A 19,796-nucleotide genomic window follows, 5' to 3' on the forward strand; every position below is an offset into this window, starting at 1 on the left:
GCTTAAACTCTGGAGAGTATATTCTACTAACTTTTATTGAGGCTGTTTTGTCGTCCATCATAATAGGCCTATTTCAAGGTTATAGTAGGAGAGGAAATATTATGTATAATCTAAGTCAAATAGATAATCACGTTGTCATTTACAAATCGACACAAATCGACACAGTGACACTAGTTGCTCAATATAACATTATTAGACATGTATAAACAATAAGAAATGAAAAGGCTACATAAAAGGCTACATAAAATATAAATCATGAGTCAATAGCCTGGCATGGGAACACTACTGATCTCCTCACTCAGCAAATGGTCCATAACGGAAGCAGGCCAGAATCGAATAACCACTTTCTCTGTAAACAATTCTCATCCAATTATGTCCCCAAGCCTTTCATCTCAAGTTACTGCGCTCGCTCTGCGCACTGGTTGACCGCGACCACCTTGTGCCGCATTACTCGTTTTTGCAAAATATCAAGCGCTCAAGCCGCAATCTATTTTTAGAAGCCGTGGTTTGTATTGTCGGTGTTATGCTTTCAGATTGTTGCCATGAGTCGATCATTTCTGGTGCGTAAACTCATTTGGAGACCGGCCGGGCGCAGTGTGTGTATCCAAGCAACAAGCTTCAGCAAACTCAAAGGGATAAAGGTTACATTTACAGTAGATGAACGCGGAGGTGGATTGTCGAACATTATTCAGGCACCCAGTGCAAGTTTAGAGATTCTACTGGGATTCAAATGTTTGTTTTTAAACACCAGATGTAGATAATGTGGGAAGTTAATCAACACTTTTATGGAGTGTATAACTGACTGGAATTATTTGCAAATGACGATGACAGATTTTAGACCCGGACCTCTCTATTTCTTTGATCAGGTAACCCAATAAATATACTATTTATTATTACTATATCATGCAACAGAGGAAACTGGGATAATGGATAATAATTTTCACAACTTCTTCAGCCAACAGGACGGGGACATAGGAAGCGCCCCAGAATGCCCTTGGAGCATTGCTTTGATCTGGCAAATGTGGGCGTGCGCTTGGCAACAATCAAAAGGTAGGCTAAACTCATATAGACTTTATACATGTTAGTGTAACGGATGTGAAACGGCTAGCTTAGTTAGCGGTGTTTGCGCTAAATAGCGTTTCAATCGGTCACGTCACTTGCTCTGAGACCTTGAAGTAGTAGTTCCCCTTGCTCTGCAAGGGCCGCGGCTTTTGTGGAGCGATGGGTAACGATGCTTCGTGGGTGACTGTTTTTGATGTGTGCAGAGGGTCCCTGGTTCGCGCCCCGGTATGGGTGAGGGGACGGTCTAAAGTTATACTGTTACATTAGACCGTGCTGGACTGGGAAATTCCAGTCATCGGGGGCCTGATTGGTGTACCACTTTTCCCTCTATCCCTAGCAAACAAAGCTGATTTAACTACTTGCATTTTGAACTGAATATCATGATTAGTTGATTATTAGATTCTGTTGTGTTAGCCGGGGCTGGGGAAAAAGTGTGACATCAATCAGACCCCCGAGGACTGGAGTTGCCCAAGCCAGAATTATATGTCTGTTTTGTGTGTGCTTGACTTAATATTTATAAATAAACAAATCTTTATTTCAATACTTTCTATTCTAATTTATAGCCTATGCGCTCACAGTGAGTGCGTTAACGGTGACAAATATGATGCAAAGAATGAAGACAATGCACACAAAGTGCAAAATAAACCCTCTACCACTGGTAAACCAGATACCTGGCCCTCTATCAACGGATCGTTGGACATGGGTGGTGATGAGAGGAATCCGGAAGCCGCGGCCGTGCCAGCAGACTGGTTGGATGACATGGACCCGATGGATGCATACAAGCACATGGCCCCTCAGTTGTTGAGCGAGTTGGGGAGTGTGCTTTTGCAGTATGAAGGGCGCGAGGAGGGATGTATTCCACACGGCCTCGTGAACGTTCTGAATTACTCATGGAAGGATTTGACCGCAGGGGCAGTTTATGTCAAACCATCTTGGAAGTTGGGTGTCGGCAGCGGGAGTGGTGATGGCGGGAAACCTCGCAAGTCGAAGGGCTTCATGAATTTCGATGAGACTCTTCGGCAGATAGCGGGAAAGAGAAAGACAAAACAGAAAGCGTCCAAGGTGGAAAATGGGTCTGAGAAACAGCCTCGAGACTCCAATTTGCGCAAAAGATCGTCAGTTTCCCATGCACTAAAAGGTGAACCCTCAACATGAACTCGTCAGCACTCACCCACTGAATTAGTTGACATCTTTTCTAATAGGAAGTCAAATTATGACTTTGAAAAAAGTCTCACATTTACACAGTACAATTCCCCAGGCCATCTACTTTAATTAACCAAACTCACCATGGCCACTTTAGACCTGGGATAAGTAATGAAATTGGTCTTAAACATTAAACCACCTATATTAAGTCATTGCTGTCAAACTTTTAAGACATTCCTGCTTGTGGGAGAGGCTAGGTTGGTTTACAAGAGAGATTGTTGGTCGACAGGCCACAGGTGTTTATAAAAGGCCTTAGTTAGTGAATCAGTTAAAACCAGTTCCTGCCTTTTGACTTTCCCTGCTTAATAATTCACTCACACTCATCTGGGGTATTATGGGTATTACTGAGACAATGGGTGGATGCTTCTCTTGAAGCTCCTCCTTAGTCCTATAAGTGACCATTTAACAATACATGAAGTCTAGTGTTCAGGAAATACATGAAGTCTAGTGTTCAGGAAATACATGAAGTCTAGTGTTCAGGAAATACATGTAGGTTAGTGTTCAGGAAATACATGAAGTCTAGTGTTCAGGAAATACATGAAGTCTAGTGTTCAGGAAATACATGAAGTCTAGTGTTCAGGAAATACATGAAGTCTAGTGTTCAGGAAATACATGAAGTCTAGTGTTCAGGAAATACATGAAGTCTAGTGTTCAGGAAATACATGAAGTCTAGTGTTCAGGAAATACATGTAGGTTAGTGTTCAGGAAATACATGAAGTCTAGTGTTCAGGAAATACATGAAGTCTAGTGTTCAGGAAATACATGAAGTCTAGTGTTCAGGAAATACATGAAGTCTAGTGTTCAGGAAATATATGTAGGTTAGTGTTCAGGAAATACATGAAGTCTAGTGTTCAGGAAATGCATGAAGTCTAGTGTTCAGGAAATACATGTAAACTAGTGTTCAGGAAATACATGCAGGCTAGGGTTGAGGAAATACATGTAAACTATTGTCTTTTGTATCCAAGATGACATTCCCATCAAGCTGTTTTTCAACTATTTTCTTCCAGCTCATGTGACCACAACTATAAGTTTCTCCATCTCTTCAAAAACCTATGAAGAGCAAGGTAGGACATTACCACACACACTATGTTACTCCTAGACATTTATATGCAGACTATATACCTGATTAGGGGCTTCCAAGTGACGAAAGGGTCTAAGGCACTGCATCTCAGTGCTAGAGGCATCACTACAGACACCATGGTTCGAATCTGGTATTTTGATTGGGAGTCCCATTTGGCGGCTCACAATTGGCCCAGCGTCGTCCAGGTTTGGCCGGGGTGTAGATCGTCATTGTAAATAAGAATTTGTTCTTAATTAACTGACTTGCCTAGTTTAAAAAATAAAATAAAAAATATAAAAACTGTACGGTATAGAGCAGTAGTAGTGCTGCCTTCGCTTTATCAGCTTTATCTAGCAACTGAGCCACAGCTGGAACCCAAAGCCAAGGTCGTGGGTTCAATTCCCGCAGGGAACACACACTCATAAAATAAATGTATGTGCTCACCGTACATTTACTTGGATGAAAAACAATTTGCTAAGTGGCACATGTTATCATATCATTTGACTTAGTGTGTGGTAGATGGACATCTAATGTACCCACATTGTGCCCTTGAGCAATGCACTTAACCTCACAACATGCTCTCCATTCAGGGGCCGTTGACTGCACTACGGCTTGACACTGTGCTTATATTTACTGTGTGGTGGGGGGGTGTTCAGAACAAAAATATCCATTATTCGCTGTAGCATATGGACAATAAAGTTGTATTGTATGGTACATGCAGGTTGGATCGTCCAGCCTAAGGAACCAACCCATGAGGAACCTCAGTGGACTAAGCTGTGTCATTGGGTGGTAGAGAGGCTGCAACTGGCTAGGATACCGATGTAAGAACTTCTATTCTACTCTATTATGCTGTAGAAATCCTCACTATGTTATTAGCCATGTTATAATCCCCACCAAAACAGGTTAATCGCATTGGTGCGATGCATAATATATAATATATGCCATTTAGCTGACGCTTTTATCCAAAGCGACTTACAGTCATGTGTGCATACATTCTACGTATGGGTGGTCCCGGGAATCGAACCCACTACCCTGGCGTTACAAGCGCCATGCTCTACCAACTGAGCCACAGAAGGACCATGCATGTTTGACATTCATGCCAGCGACCTGGGTTCACATCCCTGCTGGTACCTACAATATTGTATTATATTTCCACAGCTTTTCCTGCAACACAACATATCCCCATGTCACCCTAATGGCTTTTTCAATTACTTTGAGTGTGCCAATTTGTCCATGTGTATGATTACAGTATGACTTCATTTAGAAAACAGACAACAGAGCAGGCAGAGAGTGGGCTGAACAAACCACCCATCCTCCGTCACTATGGGGATGCCAAGCCACACTTTAAACACCAGAAGAAGACAGGAGGAGGAAGCGGAGGAGGAGGCAAGACCTGGCCTTACCCTCAGATACCAGAGGTGAACCAGGAGGACCAGGATTCACCGCGGCAGAAACTACACTACAGGATCAATGATGGTTCCTCCTTCCTATAGTATCCTTTCTCACGTTTCCAACTAAAGCTGATTCATTCCTGGATGTTACTTCGTTACTGACCTCATTCACTAATCTTCACAGATCTGACAGCACTAGGTATGGGAAAACTATATGAGAGAAACTAAAAACCAGTTGTCTGAGATCTGTGAAGGCAAGGAATCAGGGGAATGGGCAGGGAACATCTTCCTAAAATTAAACTCAACAATGAGGTTTAAATCTCTAATATCTAAATCTAAACGGGTTAACCTAGCCGTCGCCTTGACCTTGACCCTTCCCAGCTACCCCTCTGGTTTTGTAGCAGTGTGTCAGAGCCACTCTGGTCTGTCCTGTGGAGGGTTCTATACTAATGTGTTCAGTGACCAACTCAGCGCTGTTACACTGGCCAGCATCACCGCAGTAGGACGGGGCACCGTCACACACCCACTCAGGTAAACACATGGTAAATGGTTAAAGATTCAACAGAATTGTCAAACAGTAAAGTTAACAGAAATAGGGGCACTAAGAACACTATGTACAGTATCTGACTCGAAGGCCCAATTTAGTTGTACTAATGAATTAATTGAGCTGAGCTAGATTCCTAGTTCAGATAAATCTGACGCATGCTTCCCAGTCGAAACAGTTCACGCATATATTAACAGTTTGTGACGTTGTTGTTCGTCGTCGTCGTCCCCCGGCTGTTCTTGCACACAACACTGTTTTTTTGAGGCAAGTCGAAGTTCAGTAGCCGATGTCTACGTCCCATCGATGATGATTGGTCAACACTACTATTCCTAGTAGAAGTGGGAATATGAAGTGTTTGTTGTCATTCGACAAGAGACGATTAATTGTAATGCTTTTTTTTTTGCACTTGAGAAATACTGCACCAAACATCTTAGCTAGATTTAAAATTGCTCAACTAAAAATGTCAAAATGAGTGACAGATGTCTTGATTTATCTTAGATTATCTTGGACTATTTTGAGGAAGTGGTTTCTGGCTATGTTGTTGCTACGGTGGCTCAAGAGTGTCTAACAATAGTAATATTAATATTACTAGTAGCAATAGTAATATTTGTACTTGTTTTTAAAGCTAAGGTGTTTCGGGAGTATGCGAGCACAGACGGCCTAGCCAAGTTCTGCTAGGAGCAAACCGAACCTCTGCATGAGGAAGCCTTAAATTGGGATCAGTGGATTACTACTGGTCAGGGTGAGGCGTAGATCACATGAAAGGGATCTTTAACACAGGAGGTTGGTGGCACCTTAATTGAGGAGGACGGGCTCGTGGTAATGACTGGAGGGGAATCGGTGGAATGGTATCAAATACATCAAACACGTGGTTTCCGTGGTTTCCGCGGTTTCCATGGTTTCCATGCCATTCCATTCGCTCCGTTCCAGACATTATTATGAGCCGTTCTCCCCTCAGCAGCCTCCACTGGTCTTTAATTAATGGATCCACAGGGATTATGTTAGCTGGCAGTGAACACGGTGTGCTTATTGTGAGTATGTCTGCTGTGAGTAAAGCAGACATAGATGGATCTAATTGCGAACTGTTGTGAACTGTTGTTGTCTGTAGTGGGACTGTTACTGCTGTGTGGGATCAGCGTGGTGGGATGACGTGTGACCCAGAAGGAGCTGTCACTAAGGAGTGGACCTGGCAGATTGGGGTTAAGGAGAGGATAGTCATTCAGGTGAGAACCAGAGTTCCCATGGGGTCAACAGTTCAGTCAATACAGGATATAGCTCAATGGAAATGAGCAAATGTATGTTCATAGTTGTCTTTTTAATCTGACCCCTCACCTAATTTAAGGTAAAGTAAAGAAACTAAGAGTAAGCTAATTAAGCAATAAGGCCCGAGGAGGTGTGGTGCACGGTCTGATATCAGCATTCAGGGCTTGATCCACCCAGTTTATAATAGGCTATAGCCCAGTTTAGTCTACAACTACTGTTTGTAATCCCCATCGATGTAAGGCCCTTCACTGACAAGTTCAGTCAAGAAGAAGAGGAAGTCCCAGTTGCTGGGCAACGCCGTCATATGATAGCCTCTGGGACAGCAGTTCGGGGGCTTGTAACAAAGCGGGGGACGTGGGGCATGACGACGTTACCCACGGATACTGTGATACTCCAACGACGTCATCATGGCTGATCGCTCCATTTCAGTTCTAAAGTGGGCTATTGCCTCTATTGTAATCATCACTTCCAATAGAGGAACAGCCATCAAGTACATTTATCATCAGAGGTGAGAATTTATTGATGCCAATTAGGAATCTCTCTTGTGGTTTAGTCAGGATTAAGATAGGATTACAATAGGATTAGGATAGGGTTTAGTTAGGATTAAAATAGGATTAGGATAGGGTTTAGTTAGGATTAAGATAGGGTTACAATAGGATTAGGATAGGATTAAGATAGGATTAAGATAGGGTTAAAATAGGATTAGGATAGGGTTTAGTTAGGATTAAGATAGGATTAGGATAGGGTTTAGTTAGGATTAAGATAGGAATAGGATAGGGTTTAGTTAGGATTGAGATAGGATTAGGATAGGGTTTAATTAGGATTAGGATAGGGTTTAGTTAAGATTACGATATATTTAAGCGAAGTGGCATTCCATAACTTTTCATTGTTTTCTTATTTTTTCCCAGGTGTCTGATCAGATCTCAGTACGGATGTTGAGCGGTACCTGTACCACCCTCAGCTTTAAGAGTCAGAATGAGAGTGTCCAGCTACCACTGTCCCCCCTGACCAACATCACCCCAACTAAAGAAGTGGTGAGAAAACACTGTGACGATAATATATTAGAGCTATTTCAGGCTTAATGTGTTGATGATGGTTGGTGATGGCCAAATCTGATTGGTGAACGGTTGGTGACTGGTGAATCTGATTGGTGAACGGTTGGTGACTGGTGAATCTCATTGGTGAACGGTTGGTGACTGGTGAATCTCATTGGTGAACGGTTGGTGACTGGTGAATCTCATTGGTGAACGGTTGGTGACTGGTGAATCTCATTGGTGAACGGTTGGTGACTGGTGAATCTGATTGGTGAACGGTTGGTGACTGGTGAATCTGATTGGTGAACGGTTGGTGACTGGTGAATCTGATTGGTGAACGGTTGGTGACTGGTGAATCTGATTGGTGAACGGTTGGTGACTGGTGAATCTGATTGGTGAACGGTTGGTGACTGGTGAATCTGATTGGTGAACGGTTGGTGACTGGTGAATCTCATTGGTGAACGGTTGGTGACTGGTGAATCTGATTGGTGAACGGTTGGTGACTGGTGAATCTGATTGATGATTTGTATGAGTCGTGTGCTGTCTTCCAGGCCTGTCTGCAGACTGAGGGGGCGTTCACCTCTCTGGCAGCCCAGGAGCTCTCCCTGAGTAAGAAGCACCAGAAGAACCAGGGCCAGCCCATAGACACCAAGAGGGTAAGAGACTTTAAAGAGGATCTATCGCATGTATTTAACTAAGTAGCTCTTTGAGAACACATATTTTACAATAACGACCTGGCTAAGAGAACGTCAGTTAGGATTTTGTCTCATTGAGTGGTGTTTCCAATGTCTCTACTAGTCTCTCTTGACCAACATTCATACACAAGGAGATTTTGATTATGACCCAGGTGTCAGTGCGTTCCAGTGAGGTGCTACAGGAGGTGGAGAAGCTGGAAGAACCCTGTCTCTTCAGGAGAGGAGGAGGGCGGGCGGGACGAGAACTGAAAAGACTCCAGAGGAGAATATGTCATATCCTGGACGACTGGCTGGACTTCTACCGGGTCACCACAGGTACCCAAGTTTTTATTTAAATGTGTTTATTATAGACATTAATTATTATCTTTTACAATAACAGGTCAAGGGGTGAAGAGTTCTCTCACGTGGTCCACTGGAGCTTTTTTTCTAAATCTTATTTAATAAAGTACTTACGATATAAATATGTCTATACCGCAACACGTCCTGATATTAGTACCAACGGAAGTAAACACAGAAACCATTCAGCCAGTTTGACGAGTTCTTCACATGGAAAATACAATGAAGCTGTACAGGTGTGTCCACATAAAAGTGGTTCAGTACAGCATCGTGATTACTTTCCAGTTCTTAGTTACATATGTCATCTCCTTAGTTACATATGTCATCTCCTTAGTTACATATGTCATCTCCTTAGTTACATATGTCATTTCCTTTGTTACATATGTCATCTTAGTTACATATGTCATCTCCTTAGTTACATATGTCATTTCCTTTTAGTTACATATGTCATTTCCTTTGTTACATATGTCATCTTAGTTACATATGTCATCTCCTTAGTTACATATGTCATTTCCTTTGTTACAAATGTCATCTCCTTAGTTACATATGTAATCTCCTTTGTTACATTTTTACTTATCAAGTCAGTTAAGAACAAATCATTATTTACAATGATTGCCTAACCTTGCCGACTCTGGGCCAATTGTGTGCCGCCCTACAGTACTCCCATTCATAGCCAGTTGTGATACAGCCCGGGATTGAACCAGGGTCACCTCTAGCACTGAGCTGCAGTGTCTTAAACCACTGTGCCACATATCCTTTGATATGTAACAATATATGCCATTTAGCAGATGCTTTTATCCAAAGTGACAGTCATGTGTGCATACATTTTACCCATCGTGGCCCCAGGAATCAAACTCACTATCCTGACGTTGCAAGCGTCATGTTCTTACTACTGAGCCACAGAGGACCACAAACCCACTATGAGTCTCCTTCATGAAGTCCTGACCATCTTCTGTTGCCCATCAGGTATCAAGTTCCCAGATATGGAGCGGATGTCTGATGGTCCAATGCGGCCCAGACTGAAGAGAGAGGGCCAGTCAGCAGCCCTGCCCTCCCTCCACCCCACCACAGGGCTGTCAGACAGTACCCGGGGTCTACCAGAGGGGGGAAGCACAGCGCTACATGCCAGCACCAGACACCTGCCTCCTGCCTCAGATGTCCTCCTGCCAGGCTCCACCCACAAGTTGTCATGGTAACATGATGTGACTGATGTGTGTTGTTGTAGAAAAAGGAGTGGTTTTGGATATCGTCGCTGCCAGATGAAAACCTCTTATTTCCAAAACAAACTTTTCAGGAGATGTAAAAAAAAACAGCCATATTTTCATATGAGCGTACATACAATTCTGAAACTTCAGAAGCTATTTTGAAAAAATAAATGTGAGTCCTAGAGTTATGACATTTTCAGAGCACATTGATGACTGAGTTACTGCTTTTAATACATGTGAAACAATAAAATAAAACGAGGACTCACAAGGTTTTCATCCGACAGCGACGATATGTAAAATAACAAATTGTTTGTGGACAATTATGTTCAGAAGTCTTGATGATGATGATGATTCTGTTGATGATGAAGAGTATTATTGATTTGTCAACAGGACATTTTCTCCAAAGAAGCAGGGCAAGGAGGGAAGAGAGGAGCCCCTTCATTTCACACAGTCAGGGACGTTCAGAGTCCACAGCAACGTCAGACTGGAGTAAGAACAGGACCAGAACCAGAACCATGCCTCTGTCACTGCCAGAGACAACTCACTGCTTCTGACCCTAACAAGGACTACTTCCTTCCTTTCCTTCTGTCCTATGCTGATAACCATGTTCTATTCTTTCCACCCCAGGTCTGTAGTGATCCCGAGATGCAGTCCGGAGCTCCGTCTCACTGCCCAACTTCCCCACTACACATCCTCAAGCCCCTCCACCCCTTACCCCCTTTACAGCCCGTGTCCTGCCCAGCTTAGGGCCGTTCTCCTGGGGTTAGAAGGCCGGACTCACAGGCTGTGTCGCTGTAGCTCCAGGACCATGCCAGTCGTGACAGATCAGGAGTATGATCCCTTCATTTGGGGACAGCCCCTCCACAGTGAACAGATCCTGGTGGTGTGTGTGACACCCCTGCACCAGACCCCCCTCGCCCCTCACATCCCCTTGTTGCCCAATGAGGACATGCTGGAGCTGCTTTACGAGAGGATGAATAAGAACAGGACCATGCCATGCACTCAGGTTGATATACATACATCTACATGAATAAGAACAGGACCATGCCATGCACGCATATTGATTTACATATATTTACATGAATAAGAACAGGACCATGCCACGCACTCAGGTTGATTGATTTACATACATTTACATGAATAAGTACAGGACCATGCCATGCACTCAGGTTGATTTACATATATTTACATGAATAAGAATAGGACCATGCCATGCACTCAGGTTGATTTACATATATTTACATGAATAAGAATAGGACCATGCCATGCACTCAGATTGATTTACATATATTTACATGAATAAGAATAGGACCATGCCATGCACTCAGGTTGATTTACATATATTTACATGAATAAGAACAGGACCATGCCATGCACTCAGGTTGATTTACATATATTTACATGAATAAGAACAGGACCATGCCATGCACTCAGGTTGATTTACATATATTTACATGAATAAGAATAGGACCATGCCATGCACTCAGGTTGATTTACATATATTTACATGAATAAGAACAGGACCATGCCATGCACTCAGATTGATTTACATATATTTACATGAATAAGAATAGGACCATGCCATGCACTCAGATTGATTTACATATATTTACATGAATAAGAATAGGACCATGCCATGCACTCAGGTTGATTGATTTACATACATTTACATGAATAAGTACAGGACCATGCCATGCACTCAGATTGATTTACATATATTTACATGAATAAGAATAGGACCATGCCATGCACTCAGGTTGATTGATTTACATACATTTACATGAATAAGAATAGGACATACAATTTATCCATATAATTCCACTCTTGAGATTACCAGGGAACAGCTGACACACACACACACACACACACACACACACACACACACACACACACACACACACACACACACACACACACACACACACACACACACACACACACACACACACACACACACACACACACACACACACACATACACACACACACACACACTTTTCATGCTTGACTTTGTCCTCATATTCAGAGTCAGCTGGACTCGTTCCGCCTGGTGAGGTATGAGCTGTCTACAGGGAAGACCTGCCCAGCTACCCACAATGCACTGCTGCAGCAGAGACACAATGCCGCCCTTGGGATGTTTCTGGTCAGTTGGTCAACAGCTGTCTCTCTCTCTCAGCCACGTTCAGTTGGTCAACAGCTGTCTCTCTCTCAGCCACGACCAGTTGGTCAACAGCTGTCTCTCTCTCAGCCACGACCAGTTGGTCAACATCTGTCTCTCTCTTGGTCAACAGCTGTCTCTCTCTCAGCCATGACAGCCAGTTGTCGACCAGTTGGTCAACAGCTGTCTCTCTCTCTCCAGGTCAACAAGACCAGTTGGTCAACAGCTGTCTCTCTCTCTCAGCCACGACCAGTTGGTCAACAGCTGTCTCTCCCTCAGCCACGACCAGTTGGTCAACAGCTGTCTCTCTCTCAGCCACGACCAGTTGGTCAACAGCTGTCTCTCTCTCAGCCACGACCAGTTGGTCAACATCTGTCTCTCTCTCTCAGCCACGACCAGTTGGTCAACAGCTGTCTCTCTCTCAGCCACGACCAGTTGGTCAACAGCTGTCTCTCTCTCTCAGCCACGACCAGTTGGTCAACATCTGTCTCTCTCTCAGCCAAGACCAGTTGGTCAAAGCAGCCACGATCAGTTGGTCTGTCTCTCTCAGCCACGACCAGTTGGTCAACATCTGTCTCTCTCTCTCAGCCAGACCAGTTGGTCAACAGCTGTCTCTCTCTCAGCCACGACCAGTTGGCTCAAGCCAGCCAGTTGGTCAACATCTCTCTCAGCCAAGACCAGTTGGTCAACAGCTGTCTCTCTCTCAGCCACGACCAGTTGGTCAACAGCTGTCTCTCTCTCAGCCAAGACCAGTTGGTCAACAGCTGTCTCTCTCTCAGCCACGACCAGTTGGTCAAAAGCTGTGTCTCTCTCAGCCAAGACCAGTTGGTCAACAGCTGTCTCTCTCTCAGCCACGACCAGTTGGTCAAAAGCTGTGTCTCTCTCAGCCAAGACCAGTTGGTCAACAGCTGTCTCTCTCTCAGCCACGACCAGTTGGTCAAAAGCTGTGTCTCTCTCAGCCACGATCAGTTGGTCAACAGCTGTCTCTCTCTCAGCCACGACTGCTTGGCTGTGGTCCGATTCACTAAAAACCCTTCTGCCCAATTGAAACTGGTACTAATACGCTCCCCCTCACGGATTTAAAATGAATAGACTGGTGGAAGTAATATGATGGAAACTCCCTAAGCTACAACCTTGCTTGCACCAATCAGATGCTGTTAAAATCCATTAGAGGGAGTGAATTATTGCACACTTCTATGTGAAGGATCAGCCCTAATCTTATTCACCTGATATCCACATATTACTGTAGATGGCAGCAAAGAAACACTAATCCAAGAGATTTGACATCATTATCAAAGCAGCTTGGTCTTATTGTAAATGAATGTTCCTTTTTACAAGAACTCCAGTTATCCTGTTACTGCAGTGGGCTAAATCAGGGTCACACAGGGTGTTTCTGGGTAGTCATAAACAAATATAATTTGAAACAAAAAGTATACACCTCACACACATGGTTATGGGCTTAACAGAAGAAGCCACCTGAACCATGTCAGATATAGAGTTGAAATGTATTCCATTTTGAATCATGTCAGATATAGAGTTGAAATGTATTCCATTTTGAATCATGTCAGATATAGAGTTGAAATGTATTCCATTTTGAATCATGTCAGATATAGAGTTGAAATGTATTCCATTTGGAGTTTTCACCCCCGATTTTACACTTTATATACATCACAGAAGACTGAAATATAACAAAACTGTTTGACATAGAAACATTTTTGGCATGTTTAAAAATAATAATCTTTATTAATTATGAAATTAAGACAAATATGAATAACATTCCAACCATGAGGAAGTCATTTGGCGGCAGGAAAGGGCTACTTACTGAAAATGAGCCAACCTGGCTGGGTGTGGAGGAAAGGGCTACTTACTGAAAATGAGCCAACCTGGCTGGGTGTGGAGGAAAGGGCTACTTACTGAAAATGAGCCATTGGCTGGGAGTGGAGGAAAGGACTACTTACTGAAAATGAGCCATGGCTGGGCGTGGAGGAAAGGACTTTACTGAAAATGTATTCCATTTTACTGAAAATCCAACCTGGCTGGGTGTGGAGGAAAGGGCTTTACTGAAAATGAGCCAACCTGGCTGGGTGTGGAGTTTTATACTTACTGAAAATGAGCCAACCTGGCTGGGTGTGGAGGAAAGGTCTACTTACTGAAAATGAGCCAAACTGGCTGGGTGTGAGGAAAGGGCTATTACTGAAAATGAGCATTTGGGTGTGGCATGTTTTAAAAATGAATAATCTGGCTGGATGTGGAGGAAAGGGCTTTACTGAAAATGAAGACCTGGCTGGGTGTGGAAAAGGTCTACTTACTGAAAATGGCTGGGTGTGGAGCCAACCTGGCTGGGTGTGGAGGAAGGACTACTTTGAAAATGAGCAACCTGGAAAATGAGCCAACCTGGCTGGGTGTGGAGGAAAGGACTACTTAGGAGCTGGCTGGGCGTGGAGGAAAGGGCTACTTACTGAAAATGAGCCAACCTGGCTGGGTGTGGAGGAAAGGACTACTTACTGAAAATGAGCCAACCTGGCTGGGTGTGGAGGAAAGGACTACTTACTGAAAATGAGCCAACCTGGCTGGGCGTGGAGGAAAGGACTACTTACTGAAAATGAGCCAACCTGGCTGGGTGTGGAGGAAAGGACTACTTACTGAAAATGAGCCAACCTGGCTGGGTGTGGAGGAAAGGACTACTTACTGAAAATGAGCCAACCTGGCTGGATGTGGAGGAAAGGTCTACTTACTGAAAATGAGCCAACCTGGCTGGGTGTGGAGGAAAGGGCTACTTACTGAAAATGAGCCGACCTGGCTGGGTGTGGAGGAAAGGGCTGGCTGGGTACTGAAAATGAGCCAACCTGGCTGGGTGTGGAGGAGGGAAAAAATGGCCAACCTGGCTGGGCGTGGAGGAAAGGACTTTACTGAAAATGAGCCAACCTGGCTGGGCGTGGAGGAAAGGTCTACTTACTGAAAATGAGCCAACCTGGCTGGGTGTGGAGGAAAGGTCTACTTACTGAAAATGAGCCGACCTGGCTGGGTGTGGAGGAAAGGTCTACTTACTGAAAATGAGCCAGCCTGGCTGGGTGTGGAGGAAAGGTCTACTTACTGAAAATGAGCCAACCTGGCTGGGTGTGGAGGAAAGGGCTACTTACTGAAAATGAGCCGACCTGGCTGGGTGTGGAGGACACATAGACAGACAGAGTGAAACTCTCTTCAATATGCTAATAATGTAACTGTCTTTAATAAAGACTGTTTGATGGATCTACTTACCAGAATTATAAATAAAAGTGACACAAAGTTATTTTGAAGTGGAACACGTATGAGACGTTAGGTATACCGAGGCTTATGGACTTTCTCTTCTTCTCTTACCGTTTGCGTACAGAAACAGCCACTGCTGTAGACTAACTAATGAAGAACAGGCTAGTCAGGTCCTTCTGTTGTAAACCTGAGACCAGGTTACCATATGAATGACTGACTGACTTCTGGCTTGCCTAGATAGGATGAACCCTGGTTAAACCAGAGACGGGAGACAATGGTGAGCTCAGCATTCAGGCTGGTTCAAATAGGCTGAATAAAAGACTTTAGTGTCAGATGGAGGGTCAACTCATCTGCAGGTCAGAACAGAGAGAAACAGAGGATTAGGATAAAGCCGGTTGTGAAAACAAACACTAAGCAATAATCGATTGATGGCTTTTCAATTGACAAGGAGGAACCTAAATGTGAATGCTATCAGAATGTCTTTGTTTGCATCATCTTAAAAATTAAAAAGAAATAAAAAGATAGAATGCATTTGTCAACAGTTTATAAAACTTTGTTTTTGAGTTAGTCATTTTAAGTGGATGTCATATCCAGATATTTTGACTTTTTTTTGTGCTAATTTTCTTTGGAAACAATCATTATCAGGTCTCCGTCAGTCTATAAGATGTTTCTGTTTATTGGTTCAACAGATGTACATCAGAGGGAAGCTGCTGTTCGCTGACTACATCTTCAACGGCTACAGCTGCTCAGTGAGGGACCTCCACAAGCAGATCTCTAAAACTAGAGGGGACTACAGACAGGGCCAGAGCCTGCCCTCAGACTACAAGTTCAGGTAAAAAGCTACTGAAGTGACACTTACCTACTGCCATTGTGCCCTTCAGCAAGGCACTTGCACTTGCTTAAACCTGTAACCTGCTCCAGGGGCCAGGGTGCTGCTTCATGTGATCATATTTCACACGACTTCTGCGAAAACGTATTGAATTGAGTTGAACGGGAACAGTACCCTCTCTGCTGTGTTGGCAGTGCCCAGGTGAAGAGTCCAGCAGTAGGGAACCCACCTGGCCATCAGGGAGCTCAGAAGGTTCCTGATGGACGAGGAGACATCTCTCGTGGAACACCTGCCCTGTTAGAGAAGGGAAAAGTCCCAAACCAGTGAGCGGTACGTACATAAACCTAATATTCTGTGGTACAGGTATCACCCTGTCCTTTTAGGATCATTACTTAATGTTGTGATTGACTTCCTGTTCTCTTACCACTCGTTTATCGACTATCATTACCTCATTCTTACTGACAATAAGTGCAGGGATTCATGAAAGACGGGACAATCCCAACTCTTTTTCCTCAGAATAATTTTTTCTTAATATTAACAACATTTGAAATGCAAATTGATTTATATAATCTCCGTCAGAAACCAAATATGGCATTTTATTTTATGTTTTTTTTTTTGTTCAACAATTGTTTAAAAGTACTTGATTGTTTCATTCTAACATAGAGTTATTCAAAATATGTCATACAAATCTCCAAAAGTATTTTTGTTGCTGTTTTATACCACTGTATAATGCTCCAGGGCTAATTTCATTAGCATTTTGGCATGTTTTTCTAGATTGAGAACATAAAATCAGATTTATAAACATGATCTCTTACGTCGAGCACAGCAAGGAATTGACAACAGATACTCAAAACAGACATGTTTTTGTCTTTAAAAATAAAAGTTCAATACAAACATTCATTCAAGTGGAATACAATTGAGTTTTTCCTCAGTTGCTTTATGACTCTAAAACCTAATTAAAAGGAACTAATTTAAACCAACATCTATATTCTACCTTAATATTTAATTTGTACCTTTATTTACTACCATTTGACAGGTTATGGTAGTGACCATGGTGATTTCAATATTGTTTGTTTAAATCAATCAAAAGTATATAACTTTACAGACCATGAATGGTCTTGTTGCACTACATGTAATGAGGACATGAATAAGGGGTCCTTATGTTATAGCTGGCCCTGCTCCTTCCTGATTCATTTAGAATTTTATTTGACCAATTCTGGGGGGAATCACAGCTTTTAGAAAAAATATTCCTTGAAGTCAGAGAGGGCTATTGCAAGAAACTACATGTGATCATTTTCCAGTTAATATTAATTTCTGCAAGTTTAAAAAAAATAAGTCACTTTTTGGGGAAGTTTTAATTTGTAATCCTTTGCATCGGACAAGAGCATTTTCTGTCAGAGAGCCCACATGGAAATGAATAAACAAATATAAATATATATTTTTAATTCCCTTTAAATGTAATTTGTTAAGTTCAAATGATAAAACAAAATGCTTTTTTTCCCATGACATTTCCCTGCCAGACAAGGATCCCTGAGTGACATCTATGTTTAAAATGTCTAACATGCATTGTAAATCTGACTTCTTTGTGTTCCAGGAAATTGACTCCGGGACCTGTGACATCATCGGTCACGTTAAAGAGAGACACCGCTCATGCTAAAAAGCCAAAAAGACTTCTGCTGCATCCTCACCACACTGAACAAAGGTCAGCTCCTATCAGAGCTGCAATGTAAGACTCTTTCTGGTGTCACAAGTCATCAGGAGACACTGGAGAAAAACCTCATCCGAACTGGTCTAGCTGGCTGGAGACAGACAGTCTGCTGGGAGAGAGGGACTAAGTCTAATATTAGGTGCACTACACTGGAAATGTAATGGGAGATCTGTATTACATCTATAACTGTCTTGCACACGTCTTGTTTGACTGAATTGAATTCAACGAAGCAATGCTCCACATACTGTAAATCATAGCACTTAATAATAATAATAATATATGCCATTTAGCAGACGCTTTTATCCAAAGCGACTTATAGTCATGTGTGCATACATTCTACGTATGGGTGGTCCCGGGAATCGAACCCACTACCCTGGCGTTACAAGCGCCATGCTCTACCAACTGAGCTACAGAAGGACCACTTTATAGAACTCAGTTGCATCATGGAAGATCTTCCTTATTTTTCTACGGTCTACAAATAAAGACTGTTGTCAATATGTGGACTGTTGTTTCCATATTATCTGTCTTCACATCCTCCAGGACAAAAAGAAAACTGTTTCAAAGTGAAAAAACAAAAACAAAATGATGATCTACTGTTATCCGTCTACCAGTACAATTGTATCAAACCCAGAGCTATCTCATTTCTTCCTGTTGTGACATCATACTGTTTCAGCTGAGAGAGACACTTCCTGACTGATAAAGTGACTGTGTATCAACCAATGATGAGTGAGAGACTGAGAGAAAGAGAACTATGGGTGACTCAGTGACTCAGTGTTGCCTAATACTGGTTTTTAGAATAACCTATACTGTGGAATGTTCAGAGTGAGAAATATTCTGATGAAATAAATGGTGATGTTAGTTCCTTACCCTGCTTCCTCATAGAAATCGGTGACCTGGCAAATGAACTCCCACGCATTCCTTCATTTTCCACTAAACTCAGATATTTTACTGGCTTTAAATTAGCACTGATGACAGAGAGAAATGTTCAATTTAAGCACAGCATGTGATGCTGAAATGCACATGAATATGTGGGCTATTCTTTGTATTATTGGCCATTGTTATGAGCTATGATGATAAACATCAAGCTTCAACAACATCTAGTCTATTATTAATGATGATGATGATGATGATGATGACATTATGGTCATGTATAACAAATTAAATGTGTGTACCTAAGGGCCTTGACTTTACCCCAAGTCATGGGACTCAATCTTCCATATTTATTTTGCACCTACAGTATGCCAGATGTTTAATGTAATTGATTTGTGGAGTTAAATGGGAAATCTGGAGTTGCTACCAGATCTGGAACAACTATAGTTTAAATCATGTTTTGTGGAATGTAACTATAGTTACTTTGGAGGTGACTACAATTATTTGAATACAGATCCCAGAAAAGGCATTTGAGAATAGATCTAAGAAAGTTAAAAACATTTTTGTTTTACTTTTTGAAAACAGATCTGTGAAAGCAACTACAAAAACAAAAAAAAAAGATATATATTTGAATACAGATTTTAACTAATGGGTGGGTTGTATCTGGAACAGAAACGATTGGATTGGTTGCCTTCGACTAAAGGGTGGGTTGTATCTGGAGCAGAAACGATTGGATTGGTTGCCTTCGACTAAAGGGAGGGTTGTATCTGGAACAGAAATTATTGGATTGGTTGCCTTCAACTAAAGGCAGGGCTGCAAGCAGGAACTGCATGTTGCAGATAGAAATAGGACGAATAGAGCAAACACAATCTCCTATTCTATTCCAGTCTATCTGATAGTCATATTTGATCTACACAATACATTTCTATCGGAACATTCTGTAAATGTCCATTCTCCTGAACATACCCCAGGTGTAGATAATCAAGTCAAACCAACCAATCAATGATATTCTGTACAGAGAAGTATAAATAAGTTGTGATGCTCAACTACTGTATGACTCTTTCAACATGCCACTGAAAAGGTAGAACACTACAATTCATATTATGATACCTGACAACACTGCAGACTCATTAAAACCCATTTGCATACATGCAAACAGCAAGTTGGATGCTTAGCAAAAAAAACTTTGAAA

At 42.4% G+C, this 19,796-nt stretch overlaps 1 protein-coding gene and 1 long non-coding RNA gene across 12 annotated transcripts; one reads left to right on the forward strand and one right to left on the reverse strand.

The window, feature by feature from the left end:
* Positions 1-576: 576 nt before the first annotated feature.
* LOC118380566 (uncharacterized protein C3orf20 homolog) lies at positions 577-18,924 on the forward strand. 11 transcript variants are annotated; one of them, XR_008066930.1, is made up of 18 exons: positions 577-866; positions 956-1,050; positions 1,626-2,200; positions 3,273-3,329; positions 4,047-4,146; positions 4,575-4,817; positions 5,098-5,247; positions 6,369-6,483; positions 7,432-7,557; positions 8,109-8,213; positions 8,405-8,567; positions 9,555-9,780; positions 10,184-10,282; positions 10,421-10,799; positions 11,175-11,280; positions 11,334-11,439; positions 11,820-11,936; positions 15,887-15,903. XR_008066930.1 is itself a non-coding variant. In XM_052466512.1 (18 exons), the coding sequence occupies exons 1-17, from the start codon at positions 786-788 to the stop codon at positions 16,351-16,353; spliced, it is 2,907 nt and encodes a 968-aa protein (XP_052322472.1). In that variant the 5' UTR covers positions 613-785; the 3' UTR covers positions 16,354-16,356; positions 17,621-18,924. The 11 variants fall into 11 exon arrangements, 3 of the variants coding, with proteins under 3 accessions (XP_052322472.1, XP_052322473.1, XP_035623449.2); XR_008066933.1 differs by having other exon boundaries at positions 11,387-11,439; XR_008066931.1 differs by lacking the exon at positions 11,334-11,439 and adding an exon at positions 11,497-11,549.
* Positions 12,689-15,830, reverse strand: LOC127908343 (uncharacterized). The gene is made up of 3 exons (XR_008066934.1): positions 14,877-15,830; positions 14,426-14,747; positions 12,689-13,834 (listed from the first exon to the last, which is right to left on the reverse strand). It is a non-coding gene; the product is annotated as an uncharacterized LOC127908343 (long non-coding RNA).
* Positions 18,925-19,796: the final 872 nt, after the last annotated feature.

The sequence above is a fragment of the Oncorhynchus keta genome, chromosome 17 (assembly GCF_023373465.1).
Source record: "Oncorhynchus keta strain PuntledgeMale-10-30-2019 chromosome 17, Oket_V2, whole genome shotgun sequence".
NCBI lineage: Eukaryota > Metazoa > Chordata > Actinopteri > Salmoniformes > Salmonidae > Oncorhynchus > Oncorhynchus keta.